We start from the raw sequence: 15,214 nt of genomic DNA, 5'->3' as shown, positions 1-15,214 counted from the left end.
CAGGCTAGAGTGCAGTGGCCTGATCACGGCTCACTGCAGTCTCAGTCTCCTGGGCTCAAAAGATCCTCCAGCCTCAGCCTCCTAAGCAGCTAGGACTACAGGCACACGCCACCATACCTGGCTAGTTTTTTTTCATTAGTTTTTGTAGAGATGGGGGTCTCACCATGTTGCCCAGGCTGGTCTCGAACTCCTGCCTCAAGCAATCTGACTGCCTCGACCTCCCAAAGTGCTGGGATTACAGGTATAAGCTACACCTGGCCTAATGCCCATTTTACAGATAAGAAAATTAAAGTTAAAAGCAGAAAACTGAAAAGGTAGCGGGGAAGAAAGTATGAACGTGAAACTATGGTTTTACACTCCTTTCCAGGTGCCCCCTCGCTGTCTGTGGAAAGCCAAAAGCCTGACTCTTTGTGCCTTTGTCCTTCCTTTTCTTTGTCCAGCTACATACAATAAAAAAGCTATGTGTTTTTGAAAGGTATGAAGGCTGCAAGTGAACCCAGTTAGAGTGGGAGAGCCTGGCCTGAGGGGACACAGAGGCTGGACTGTGTGCACCCACAGTATGCTGAGACGGCTTTGGCTTCAGAAGCGTTGTGTACACAAACCGGAGGAGTGGCCGCACCAGTGTGGGGATGGAGAGCGCCTAAAGGGACAGGAGTTTAGCGAAGACCACTGCTTTTCCCTCCCAACATAAAGGCAGACCAACATACCTGCCTTATAGCTCACTGTAACCTCAAACTCCTGGCCCGCAGGGGTCCTCCCGCCTCAGCCTCCTGGATAACTGGGGCTACAGATGTGTGCCACAAGGCCTGGCTAATTTTTAAAAAATGTTTTTGTAGCAGTGGGGTCCTGCTGTGTTTCCTAGGCTGGTCTTGAATTCCTGTCCTCCAATGATCCTCCCACCTCGGCCTCCCAAATCATTGGGATTACAGGTGTTAGCTACTATGTCTGGCCTCTTTTGGTTTCAAATAAAATTGCTAAGCCACTGGATGGGTTGTCCATGAAAATACTTACAGCAGTTGCCATATACTGGGAGTCATGGGAAAAGCTTATATGAGTCACACTGGTTCTGGAATATTTGAAAGGCTCTGGGCTTTCATTTTCTAAAGACATTGCATCAAGAATGTAAACTGTCCCCTCTGTAAAGCCAGCTCCAAGAAGGGCTCCTGAAATGACAAGCCAGAGAACGATGGAAAAGGATTACATTCATTCAAGAGATGTTGAGTCTGTGCCAGGCTTTGTTCTGGGTGCGGAGAAGACAGCAACTAACACAACAAAGCTCCCGTGCGGAGAAATGAACCGAAACGCGTGATCTCCTGGGGTGAGCGCGCAGAGACGCACAGATAGGCCCAGAACACCGCGGGAGCCCCGGAGAGAAGGCGCCTCATCCAGCCTGCTGGGGGCTGGAGTCGGGGAGACTTCCTGGAGCTATGCCAGCCCAGGTGCATCCATCCCTTTCAGGGCTGTCCATGTGGAACCGATGGTAGGCTGATAAGATGAAAATACCTTCCGGGTTGTAGGTCAGACTCTGGACTCCAAGCCCCTTCTCAAAAACCCTGCTGAAAAGATATTGTTTGTTTTCATAATTCCACACTTTGATCATCCCACAGATGCTCCCGATGGCAATGAGGGGTTGATATGGGTGGCAGGAGATGGCACAAATGGCATCCTTGGGCTCTACAAATAACTTCTCAAGTTTGGTCCCATCTGTTGTTAAGTGGTACACCGCGGCATCAGATGTTCCAATGATAAAATTCCTGTTTGCCAAGGAGAGACCAAACAATATCAGTGTTTGCAGGGAATGGGGCATGCCAGCTATTCTGCTTCTAATTGCACATAAAACGCCTCTGTCGTCTGTAATTTAGTGACATTATTAACCCAACATTTCCAAAAATATACCACCAATACCCAACAGCCTCCATTTGCAAGTGAAAAAGCCCACTTTTCTCCATGTAAATTGAGTCATTAAGTATGCAGATGGACAGTCAGTTGTACAATTAGCTAATCTGCACATGCAAATATTCATTTGTGTATGCAAATATGGAGTTTGGTGCACACATACAGATGTGCCTGTAACTACTGCAAGGGTAATTAAGCAGACTCACAGATAATTCGGTCTTGAAATGTTATGGCTATTAATTATCCAGTGCCTTTAACCGCAGTGGCTAGGACAAGCTCAGCTTAGAGAAAAGAGATCAACCTGCAGCAAAAGACTCCAGACTCAACAGAGGTGAGAGATCAGGGATCAGGACTTTCCAGCTTCCAGTTACTAAAGAGTCTTAATATTAAAGTCATGTTTCATTAATTTTTTTTTTTTTTTTTTTTTTTTTTTGAGACAGAGTCTCGCTCTGTCGCCCAGGCTGGAGTAGAGTGGCGCTATCTCAGCTCACTGCAAGCTCCGTCTCCCGGGTTCACGCCATTCTCCTGCCTCAGCCTCCCAAGTAGCTGGGACTACAGGCACCCGTCACCACGCCCGGCTAATTTTTTGTATTTTTAATAGAGACGGGGTTTCACCATGTTAGCCAGGATGGTCTCGATCTCCTGACCTCGTGATCCACCCGCCTTGGCCTCCCAAAGTGCTGGGATTACAGGCGTGAGCCACCACGCCCAGCCTTATGTTTCATTAATTTTTTAAATGATCCAATGGTTATCACAATCAGCCAGGGAGATATCCCAGGAACAACACGAACCTCCCACTGTATGCAAACTAAAGAAGACAGTGATCATTTTTCAACCATTCTAATGACTAGATTCATTAACAACTTACCTTAAGACAAAAAGGTCACCTTTTAAAGTGCAGTCAGGAGGATAGTTTGATTTTTCAGTAGGAGGAGTTGCTGGGGTCTTTGAAAAGGACAGAGTTCTTATGGCGCCCAGTTTCAAGTGACTGTACCAGTTAACAATAGACAGGGTGTGATCATAGAACTTAATGTTCCCCTTAATGTCACCTGTGACAATGTAGCTGAAATGGAGAATAACATCAGTTTTGCAAATAGCAATAATAACAAGTAGCATCTATATAATACCTAATTATATGTCAGGCTCTGGATTCTGGGGCATTGCAAAAACTTAATTTAATACTGCCCAAAGAGAATGATTTTACTGTTATCCCAATTTACATCTAGGAAACTAACTTTCAGAGAGTTAAGAAATTTGCTCAGGGCATTGTGTTGCCAGATTTAGCAGATAACAATACAGATACCCAGTTACATTTGAAAATTTGCATTAAAAAAATTTAGTGTAGCTGGGTGTGGTGGCTCATGTCTGTAGTCCCAGCACTTTGGGAGGCCGAGTCGGGTGGATCACCTGAGGTCAGGAGTTCGAGACCAGTCTGGCCAACATGGTGAAACCCCGCCTCTACTAAAAATACAAAAATTAGTCAGGTGTGGTGGTGTGCACCTGTAATCCCAGCTACTCGGGAAGCTGAGGCAGGAGAATCACTTGAACATGGAAGGCGGAGCTTGCAGTGAGCCGAGATTGCATCATTGCACTCCAGCCTGGGTGACAAGCGCAAAACTCCGTCTCAAAAAACAAAACAGACAGACAAACAAAAAATTTAGTGTAAGTACATCCCATATATTGCATGGGACATACTTATACCTGGCAATTTTATCGGGGCCATGTGGCTTGACTATGCAAGGAACCCAGGTATATCTAAAGCAAAGTCCATGCTCTCTGCTAGTTCTTCCCTGCCCTCCAAGATCAGCCATACGCAATGGCGGTGGACAAGGATTTACACTCCCCATATAACTACAGATGACAATGGAGAGAATCGCTTCACCAGCCCTCCGAAATCATGCAGGCTGGCAATGGGACACTAGCCACTTTACAGAAAGGCACTACTGTTAGTGTGATCATAAAGCCCTGTCCAGTCATCACGGCAGAAGGCAGTGCCACGTGACAAAATGGCTTTCATTTCCAGTCCTTGGATCCATCCCAAATGGGCTTTTTAAAAAAGACTTTGACATAATTCTAATCACGGGGGGCAGATGGGGAGGATTTTTCTCTTACATATGCAGAGTGGTTAAATGAGGTTTCTGATTAATAAGCAAGGCAGGTGGGCTAATTGCCTTGAACATCTGTCACTGCCCTCTGCTGGACAGAAGCAGCAATACTGACCAAGTATTTCCAGAGACCTTTTCCTTCTTGGACTCCCAGGTCCTGACCGGGTTTTATTAACTTGGAGAACCCAGGCCTGGTCTTCACTGGATCCTAAACCCCAACCGATTAAAGGTTGATTGCATGGCCAACTGCAGTTCTCCTATCTTCTCGCTCCACTGAGTGAGGGTGACAATTTGCATTTCTCTTTGTAAAACCATGTCAAGACCTCATTGTTCCCCTGCATCGAAAGAAAGGCGAATGGAAGCAAATGGGCGTTTTGAAAGCAGATGGCCCAGCGACTCTAACCACATGGGCAGGGTCCCCATCACTAGGCAGTTTTCTCCACACCTTCGGGAACTTCTCTCACACACTGACGATGGCCACCATTTACCTAGGGTTCCCCTGCACCAAGCATGTGCATCCATATCTCGTGAAATCCTCATAAAACCACTCTGAGAGAAATAGTACTGTTATGCCCATTTTACAGATAAAGAAATAGAGGCTCAACAAGGTTAAGTTCCTTGCTCAAGGTCACTCAGCAAGGAAGGGACTCAGCTGAAATGAGAACTCTGTCTTAATTAAGACAGAGTTTTGATGCATTTGATCTTCTCACAATAGGTAAATATTATTTTTGTTTTGTTTTGAGACCGAGTCTCGCTCTGTCGCCCAGACTGGAGTGCAGTGGTGAGATCTTGGCTCACTGCAACCTCTGCCTCCTGGGTTCAAGTGATTCTCATGCCTCAGCTTCCCAAGATGCTGGGATTACAGCCGCACACCACCACACCTGCCTAATTTTTGTATTTTTAGTAGAGACAGGGTTTCACCATGTTGGCCAGGCTGGTCTCAAACTCCTGAGGCCACCCGCCTCAGCCTCCCAAAATGCTGGGATTACAGGCGTGAGCCACCGCTCCCAGCTGTAAATGTTATCTTGTAATCAGACAAAAATAATACAGCTATTCAAATTATTTTCTTACATTTAATGCATGTAAAATGTTGGGTGCAAAATCCATCCAATTAGCACAGAAGAAAAAATCTAGTTCCTTTTTGTTTCATCGACACAAAGGGATTTTTTAAACATAATGCATGCTCATGATTTTTTTAAAAAATCCAATTAGTATAAATGGAACTATAAAAAGAAGTAAATCCACCCCCATCCCTGATCTTAGTTCTCAGTTCTTTTCCTCAGAGGCAACCAATGTTCCCAGTTCATTATGATTCTCCCCAGAATACTTTATGCATATACAAAATATGCATATACATCCAAAAGAGGTTTTTTTTTTTTTTTTTTTTTTTTTTAAGACAGGAGGGTCTCACTCTAACACCCAGTCTGGAGCACAGTGGCAATGATAGCTCATTGCAGCCTCGAACTCCTGGGCTCAAGCAATCCTCCCATCTCTCTCTCTTTGTTTTTTGGTAGAGATAGGGTCTCACTATGTTGCCCAGGCTGGTCTTGAACTTCTGGCCTCATGTGATCCTCCCACCTCAGCCTCCCAAAGAACTGAAATTAGAGGTGTAAGCCACTGTGCCCAACCTCCCATAACAATTTTTAAATATTTTTATAATTATCCATAGTTATCTTTTAATTAAGTTAAAATTACCTATCAATTGTGGTGAGTACCGTGATACCCTCTTTCTGCAAATGAACCAATTTACAAGGCTTGATATAGGGAAAGCCCAAAAAGGTGGAGGCAGATGAGGGTGGGCGGTGTATGTCCCAGACAACCAGCTTCCCTTCCATTGTGGCTGAGAGTATTTGTGTTAAATTCAAGTGAAAGATGGACTGGCTAAACTTTCCCACAAGCTTGTTGAAGGTCTGTTTCAAAAGAAAGGTTATAGTTACTGTTGGTAATAAATATAAAACAAAGCATTTATCAACACGATATTTTATAATGCTATGCTGAAATATAGTGAGAAAAAGAGAAAGAAAAAGAAAACAATCACTAAAACCGTCTCCCATGAATTGCCATGGTCCAGGCAGTTCTGAACCTCTGGAAGTTTGCTAAGAGCAAGTGAAGGGTTATGTACTCTGTTCAATTACATTGTTTGTTTAACGCAAACAAAAGAGTGGTTAATCACTGTTTATACCTGTTAAACTTCTCTTACGGAGGTTTCAGAGACTGCTGAAGAAACTAATGCCTGTTGTGAGTCAAAGCATGCTCTGGTTATAAAATAGCATAAAATAATTATCCCAGCCTCCTTTGATCATAAGGTATTTTCCCATCAGTAGAAAATATTTAAGCACTGTACATAGAAATGCCCTATTCTCTATGCTGCCCGATTCTCTAATAATACAGAGAAGATCCTAAGGTTTACCTCTTCTGACTTGAACACAAGAGGAATAGTAAAATAATAATTAGTCAAGCAAGAGCACCAAGTTCTTTCTAAGAGCAGCACTATTTCAATACATTTTTATCATTTTTATCATTTCAAATGGCTCATTATTTGTGGATTCTGTATTTGCAAATTTACCTACTTTAAGAATTGATTTGTAATCCCAAAATCAATACTTGCAGCACTCTCACGGTCATTTGCAGAAGTGCATGTGCAGTGTGACAAATAATTTTACTCACTCAACATGCACATTTCCAGTTAAGGGCAGGCAGGGCAATGCTCTGCCTTCTTGTCTCAGCTCTGACTATAAACAAGTGTCCTTTTCATGGTCTATTTAGTGCCATGTTGTTTGCATTTTTGGTTGTTTGCATTTTTCTTGGTGATTTTAGTATTTAAATTGACCCTGAAACATAGTGCTGAAGTGCTGTCTAGTGTTCCTAAGCAAAAGAATGCTGTGATGTGCTTTATGGAGAAAATATGTAGGTTAGATGAGTTTTGTTCAAGTCATGAGTTATAGTGCTGTTGGCCATGAGCTCAATGTTAATGAATCAATGTTATATATTAAATAAAGTGTCTTTAAATAGAAATACACATAAAACAAGCTTATGTATTGATCAGTTGGTGAAAATGTGACCAGAGGCTCACAGAAACCTACCCCTATATTTCCCTTAAGAGCAATAGTTAAGAATCTGCTAATTTGGTGTTTACAGAGACTTTATATAACATAACTACCAACAATAATGAGAACTGATGGTATTTTTTAGTACTTTCATTTATGAAAAACAAGTCTGCAGACAGAATAATCTCATTGTGCCCATCCATCTCAACTTTTTATTTTTTGTTTTTGTCTTTTGGCATGCCCTCTTAAATAAATTTCTACAAATCATACCGAGAGAGAAGCAAGTATGCACAAAACTCATCATCAGGTGCTCCCTGAGAGCAGGTTACATGGGCAGCAAATGCAGAAAATGCTACAGGAGACGACTCAAGTTCCACCTCAGACACAAGAGCTTGCGGTAAGCAGGCAAGATAAAATGTTTTCTCAACATCTGGTTCACCTCCCTCTTATTGGCTCTCAAACATCTAAATACCTAATATCATGTATTATTCTGAAACTGAGCAGCTTTATAAGGGATCCACTCATGTTCAACGACTCTACTTACACTGTTTCATTCTTTTTTTTTTTTTTTTATACAGGGTCTTGTTCTGTTGCCCAGGCTGGAATGCAGTGGCACCAACACAGCTCACTGTAGCCTTGACCACCTGGGCTCAAGTGATCCTCCTACCTCAGCCTCTCAGCCTCCCGAGTAGCTGGGACCACAGGCTCATACCACCCTGACTGGCAATTTTTTTTTTTTTTTTTTTTTTTTTTAGTAGAAACAAAGTCTAGCCTGTGTTGCCCAGGCTGGTCTCAAACTCCTGAGCTCAAGTGATCCTCTCACCTCAGTCTCCCAAAGTGTTGGGATTACAGATGAGAGCCACTGTACCCGCACAACTTTCATTCCTTGTCAATATGCACATACACATTCTAAAAGCCATCACGTTTTTATATTTTCTCACAGCAATAACTCTTTTTATAACATTTTATTAGGGTCAGGTGCAGTGGCTCACGCCTGTAATCCCAGCACTTTGGGAGGCTGAGGCGGGTGGATCATGAGGTCAGGAGATCGAGACCATCCTGGCTAACACAGTGAAACCCCGTCTCTACTAAAAAAAAATACAAAAAATTAGCTGGGCGTGGTGGCGGGCGCCTGTAGTCCCAGCTACTCGGGAGGCTGAGGCAGAAGAATGGCGTGAACCCGGGAGGCAGAGCTTGCAGTGAGCCAAGATCACGCCACTGCACGCCAGCCTGGGCGACAGAGCAAGACTCTGTCTCAAAAAAAAAAAAAAATGTATTTTTAACAATACTTACATTATTTTCAACTGACAATTCAATATGTATACAGGACCCAAGTAAAATTTTTCAAATTATTTCCCAGTAGCTTAATATCAAGATGTACAAAGAGTAGCCCGAAGCAGCTAAGCTTGCACATAAATATTTATTCTCCACAAAATCTGATGGACAAAAATGCAATAGGCATACTCACTTTTTCAGTTAAAACTGGGGCACTGTGAGCCAGTGTATCCCTCTCTTCATACTGATAAGAGGAAAAAATAATCACTATTCAAAAAGACCCAGTTTCCAAAGGAAGAACTGCATTAATAATAAAAGCAAAACAAATACATCTAAACAAGGTCAGAAATTTGCAGTTTCTACAGGTAAGAGAACTTGCTGCCTTGGGAAATATCTAAAAACATTCTGAAAGAAAAGCAAATACATAAAAAATATAAAAAATGCCACAAATGATTATGACTTTTTTCTTGAGACGGAGTTCTATATTAAATAAGGTGTCTTCAAACAGAAACACATCTATCGCCCAGCCTGGAGTGCAGTGGCGCGATCTCAGCTCACGGCAAACTCCGCCTCCCGGGTTCAAGCAATTCTCCTGCCTCAGCCTCCTGAGTAGCTGGGATTACAGGAGTGCACTACCATGCCCAGCTAATTTTTTTTTTTTTTTTTTTTTTTAGTAGAGATGGGGTTTTGCCATGTTGGCCAGGCTGGTCTCGAACTCCTGACCTCAGGTGATCCGCCCACCTCAGCCTCCCAAAGTGTTGGGATTACAGGCATGAGCCACCGTGGCCGACCTTAAGGTATTTATTAAAGTTTTAAAGCCTTATTAATAGAGAATTTGAATTTGCATTAAGTACTATGTAAAGTCACAATCGGCTGGGCACGGTAGCTCACGCCTATAATCCCAGCACTTTGGGAGGCTGAGGCAGGCAGATCACTTGAGGTTAGGAGTTTGAGACCAGCCTGGCCAACATGGAGAAACCCCATCTCTACTAAAAATACAAAAATTAGCCAGGTGTGGTGGCAGGTTCTTGTAATCCCAGCTACCCAGGAAGGTGAGGCAGGAGAATTGCTTGAACCTGAGAGGCAGAGGTTGCAGTGAGCTGAGATCGCACCACTGCACTGCAGCCTGGATGACAGAGTAAGACCCCATCTCAAAAATAAAATAAGATAAAGCTATAATAAATATCTTAAATAATGACTATCACTCACAATCAGTGACTCAATGTGTTTTGGTTTTGCTTTACAATTTTTTATTGAGGTAAAATCCACTTAACATAAAATTAATCATAACCATGTTAAAGTGTGCAATTCAGCGGTGTTTCATACATTCACAATGCTGAGCAACCATCTAGATCCAAGACATTTTCATAACCCCAAAAGGAAATCTCCTACCCATTAAGCAGCCACTCCGTCTCTCCCCAGGCCTTGAAAACCACCAGTTTACTCTGTATCTGTGGACTTGCCTATGCTGGACATTCCATAGAAATGACATCATACAACATGTGACTTTCGTGTCTGGTGTCTTTCATTTAGCATCATACTTTCAAGGCTGATCCATGTCACAGCATGTATCAGTACTTCATACAATAACATTCCATTGTATGGATAGACCACATTTTGTTTACCTACTCATCAGTTGATGAACACTTGGCTTGTTTCTACCTTTTGGTTATTACAAATAGTGCTGCTGCTGCTGCTGTGAACATTTGTGTAGAAGTATTTGTTTGAATGCTTCTTTTCAATTCTTTTACATCTTACCTTGGAATTGCTGAGTCACATAGCTATTCCATGTTTAACTTGAAACGTTTTTTGTTTTGTTGTGTTTTGTTTTGTTGAGACAGAGTCTCACTCTGTTGCCCAGGCTATAGTGCAGTGGCACCATCACCATCACAGCTCACTGCAGTCTCAAACTCCTGGGCTCAAGCAATCCTCCAGCCTCAGCCTTCTGAGCAGCTGGGACTACAGGCATGCATCACCATGCACTGTTAAATTTTTTAAAATAATTTTTTGTAGAGATGAGGTCTTGTTATGTTGCTCAGGCTAGTCTTAAACTCCTGGCCTCAAGTGATCCTCCTGCCTTGGCCTCCCATGGTGCTGGAAGTACAGTCATGAGCCATTGTGCTCAGCCTCAGTGTTTTTTATTCTCATGATTTTGCCCTGTGTCAGTATATGTATCACTAATCTGTTTGCTAATTCCTTTCTAAAAGGGAAAAAAGACCAAGGTCTCAAAAAAAAAAAAAAAAAAAACCTGCTGTATTTTAGAGCCAGGTGTGGCCGGCTCACCCCTCTAATCCCAGCTACTTGATTAAGCAGGAAGATCACTTGAGCCCAGGAATTTGAGGCCAGCCTGGGCAACATAGCGAGACCTCATCTCCAAAAAAACCATAAAACTTGTATTTTAGTCTTGTTAAATAAATTCAAATAAACATTTGCCTCATTACCTCAATAAAATTTAATAAATAAAATTGAATTATTTGCTTTTGATTTAATATGCTAATTTCTAATAGGACTAAATACTGTAGTTAAATAAAAACATTTTAATATATATTCATTGCTTCCTAAGTAGAGATACTATATTGTTACATTACTGAAACATTTGTACTCAAAGAATGAACACATACTTCTACCCACATTTAAAACAAATCAAAATATTTCTACTTACCCATGCATAATATATTGCCCGTGTTTTACTATTGCTCACCAATTCTTTATTATTTGTTGGGTTAAAAGTAACGTAGTTCTGAAATATAAAGTATGAAAATACATTAATGATAAATTTTCTGTTTCTGGTTAAGCTGAATGTTAAAATTAAATAATAATTTTAATTAAAACAAATGAGTAGGAATATAAAACAGAAAAGATACGGCATTTGGTAAAAAAAATAGGAATATCATTTAAATACTGGTGATTAAAATAAACAGTGTCAAATATGTTCCCTTTCCAGTTTGATCTATTATAATTCATCATCTATAAATTAGAATAAGCTTTTCTTTTTTTTTTTTTGAGCCAGAGTCTCGCTCTGTCGCCTAGGCTGGAGTGCAGTGGCGCCATCTCAGCTCACTGCAGCCTCTATCTCCTGGGTTCAAGTAATTCTCCTGCCTCAGCCTCCTGAGTAGTTGGGACTACCAGCATGTGCCCCCACACCCAGCTAATTTTTATATTTTTAGTAGAGACGGGGTTTCACCATGTTGGCCAGGCTGGTTTTGAACCCTACCTCAAGCAATCCACCTGCCTCAGCCTCCCAAAGTGCTGGGATTACAGGTGTGGGCCACTGCGCCTGGCTATAACAAGCTTTTCTGATAGTGGTCAATTTAAAATAATAACAATAATAATAATAAAATAAATTGGAACAAGCAAAAGTAAACCAGTATTCACCAATAACCTTTATTCTGTATCCTTTTAGATAAAGACTGCTGCGTATACATTTCTAAATTTGACAGGGCCACACAATATCTTGGAATGAATGCAAGATATTGGAAGGGGATTCTAATTCCTGCCAAGATGGTGAATAGCATGGGCTGCTGGCTCCCTTCCCAAAAACCAACCCTGCAGAAACTATGGAAGTGAGGGAAAGTTTTAAATACAGAAACCAAACAGCCACAGCAAGAACAACAAAGCAAGCTCTTCCTGGGGAGCCATGGGGTATGTGTTTGAAATGTGCATGGGAGGTGGGTGGCTACAGCCTGGGGAGAAGGGCTGCAGAAGACAGCATTGAGGGACAGGCTGGAGAAAAGCTTTTTAAGTTCCATTTCTGCCATTTCCACCCCGTCTCCAAGCCTATTCCTTACCTATCATTTTCTGAACATTTTATGAATGTTACATACCACAGGGGTGTAAACTACTAATGCCAGTGTTTGAGAATTCATATCAGAACAGCACAAAAGCCTGGGTAGGGTAAGGAACTGGCAAAAGCAAGTGCATGAGGCAGACTTCACAAAGCCTGAAAATCAGCCTCAAACGACCTCAAGCTCTGATTAGATTAAGCTGACCACTCTGCTAAGTGCCTTTAAGGAGCAGAAGTCAGTCTTCTTTGGACGAAGTCATCTCAAGCCTCAAATTTATTTCTACACTTTAAAAAACACAACATCAGGCATTCAGTAAAAAATAGCCGGGCATATTAAAGAGATACATCCAGGCCAGGCGCTGTGGTGTATGCCTGGAATCCCAGAACTTTGCAAGGCTGAGGCAGGAGGATCGCTTGAGGCCAGGAGTTCAAGACCAGCCTGGGCAACAGAGCAAGACCCCATCTCAAAAAAAAGAAAAGAAAAGAAAAGAAAAAAGACCCATCCAAATGACTGAAAACCAAGGGGAAAAAGCAATCAGCAGAAAGAAGCCACAGGAGATCCGAGCATTGGGGTTATTAGACAATCACAGGATTAACATGCAGGAAGTAGAGGACAAGATGGGGAATCTCAGCAGATAGCTCTACTTAAAAAAGAATCAAATGGAAATTCTAGACCTGAAAAAATGATTTAAAATGCTTAATAGACAGTTTAACAAAAATTTAGATATAGCCAAAGAAAGAACTAGTCAGCAGGAAAGGAAGACAAATTATAGTAGAAAACATTCAGACTGAAGCAGAAACAGATGAAAGGATAGAAAATACATAAAAGAAAATAAAAGACCAGTGGGACAAGACCAGAAAAGGTCTAACGTATATGTAATTGGAGCCCCAGAAGGAGAATAAAGAAAGAATGTGGCAGAAGAAATGTGTAAAGAGGTAATGGCTGAGAATTTTCCAAAACTGAGAAGAGATATAACATCTCAGGTTCAAGAAATCCTAAAGGATAAGCTTTACAAAAATCAACAACATACCCACTTCCACATAGACACATCATTGAAAAGCTGCTGGGGCTGGTGCAGCAGTGGCTCACGCCTATAATCCCTGCACCTTGGGAGACTGAGGTGGGAAGGTCACTTGAACCCAGGAGTTTGGGACCAGCCTGGGCAACACATCAAGACCCCATCTCTAAAAAAAAAAAAAATTAGCCAGGTGTGATGGTGCCACCTGGGAGGCTGAGGTGGGAAAATCACTTGAGCCTAAGAGGTCAAGGCTGCAATGAGCAGTGACTGTGCCACTGCACTTCAGCCTAGGTGATGGAGTGAGACCCTGTCTCAAAAACAGAACAAAACAAAACAAAACAAAAACCCTGCTGAAAACCAAGGGAAAAATCTGTAAAAGCAGCTGGGGGCCAAGGAGAGAGACACACAACATTCAAAATAGGGATCGACAGCTGACTTTTCAACAGAAATGGTAGAACCAGAAGACAACAGAATCACATCCTTGAAGATATGAACTGCTGAAAGAAAATACTACCACTCTAGAATTCTATACCACAGGAAAATCTCCTTCAAAAATAAAGACTTGTCCATGAACATTCACAGCAGCTTTATTTTCAATAGCCACAACCAGGAAACAACCCAATGTCCATTAACAGTGAATTAATAAACAGTTACACACCTATTCAATGCACTACTATTCAACAATAAAAAGGAATACACTACTGATACGTGCAACAACAAAACTGAGTGGAAGAAACCAAAGCTCTCTGCAAACAGAGTCCATTTAGTATACATGAAATTCTGGAAAATGCAAACTGATAAACAATAATCAGGATGGTAGACATTAGGAGATGGATGGAGGGATCAGATCACACCTTGGAGGCCACATGTCATGGAATTTTAATGTTATTCTGAGGACAATGAGAAGTTACTGAAGGATTTTAAGTACAGGAGTGACGTAATATTTTAATTATTTAAAAATATGGCCAGGCATGGTGGCTCACGCCTGTAATCCCAGCACTTTGGGAGGCCAAGGCAGACAGATCACAAGGTCAGGAGATTGAGACCATCCTGGCTAACACGGTGAAACTCCGTCTCTATTAAAAATACAAAAAAATTAGCCGGGCGTGGTGGTGGGCGCCTGTAGTCCCAGCTACTCAGGTGATTGAGGCAGGAGAATGGCGTGAACCCAGGAGGCAAAGCTTGCGGTGAGCCAAGATTGCACCACTGCACTCCAGCCTGGGTGACAGAGCAAGACTCTGTCTCAAAAATAAATAAATAAATAAATAAATAAACAAACATGAAAAATAAAAATAACACTCTGGCCAGGCACGGTGGCTTATACCTGTAATCCCAGCACTTTGGGAGGCCAAGGTGGGCGGATCATGAGGTCAGGAGATGGAGACCATCCTGGCTAACATGGTGAAACCCCATCTGTACTAAAAATACAAAAAATTAGCCAGGCATGGTGGCACGTGCCTGTAGTCCCAGCTACCCAGGAGGTTGAGGCAGGAGAATCGCTTGAACCCAGGAGGCAGAGGTTGCAGTGAGCCAAGATCGTGCCACCGCACTCCAGCCTGGGCAACAGAATGAGACTCCATCTCAAAAAAAAAGAAAACAAAACAAAACAAAACAACAACAACAACAAAAAACAGTCTGACTGCTGTGGGAAGACTGTTAGAGAGTGAAGCAAGAGTGAACACAGAGAGACCAGCGGGCCAGATAATGCAGGTAGAGGTGACTGTGGCCTGGACTAGGATGGTAGCAACAGAGGTGGAAAGGAGAGGAAAGATTTCAGGATATGTCTTGGAAGTAAATAGCCTTGGGAATAGATGACAATACCCAAGAAGAAAGCATAGCAAAAAGAAGAAGAGGGCCAGGTGTGGTGGCTCACGCCTGTAATCCCAACACTTTGGGAGGCTGAGGCGGGTGGATGGCTTGAGCCTAGGAGTTGGAGACCAGCCTGGCCAACATGGCAAAACTCTGTCTCTGAAAAAAATTTAAAAATTAGCTGGGCATGATAGTGTGCACCTGTAGTCCCAGCTACTCAGGAGGCTAAGGTAGGAGGACTGCTTGAGCTCAGGAGGCAGAGGCTGCAGTGAGCTGAGA

General features: G+C 42.3%; 1 protein-coding gene across 6 annotated transcripts in view; it reads right to left on the bottom strand.

The window, feature by feature from the left end:
• CFAP251 (cilia and flagella associated protein 251) overlaps nucleotides 1-15,214 on the bottom strand; it is an 86,176-nt gene that overhangs the window by 43,955 nt on the left and 27,007 nt on the right. For all 6 annotated transcript variants that reach the window (XM_055096267.2, XM_008957741.5, XM_003832350.6 and 3 more), the window contains 6 exons: nucleotides 10,986-11,063; nucleotides 8,517-8,567; nucleotides 5,697-5,911; nucleotides 2,765-2,959; nucleotides 1,504-1,754; nucleotides 1,012-1,163 (listed from right to left, as the gene is read on the bottom strand). In XM_055096267.2, coding sequence (XP_054952242.1) covers nucleotides 1,012-1,163; nucleotides 1,504-1,754; nucleotides 2,765-2,959; nucleotides 5,697-5,911; nucleotides 8,517-8,567; nucleotides 10,986-11,063 — 942 coding nt within the window. The remainder of the gene's footprint in view (nucleotides 1-1,011; nucleotides 1,164-1,503; nucleotides 1,755-2,764; nucleotides 2,960-5,696; nucleotides 5,912-8,516; nucleotides 8,568-10,985; nucleotides 11,064-15,214) is intronic.

The sequence above is a fragment of the Pan paniscus genome, chromosome 10 (genome assembly GCF_029289425.2).
Source record: "Pan paniscus chromosome 10, NHGRI_mPanPan1-v2.0_pri, whole genome shotgun sequence".
Lineage (NCBI taxonomy): Eukaryota > Metazoa > Chordata > Mammalia > Primates > Hominidae > Pan > Pan paniscus.
The sequence above is the reverse complement of the archived record's forward strand: the minus strand, read 5'-3'. Positions and strand labels throughout refer to the sequence as shown.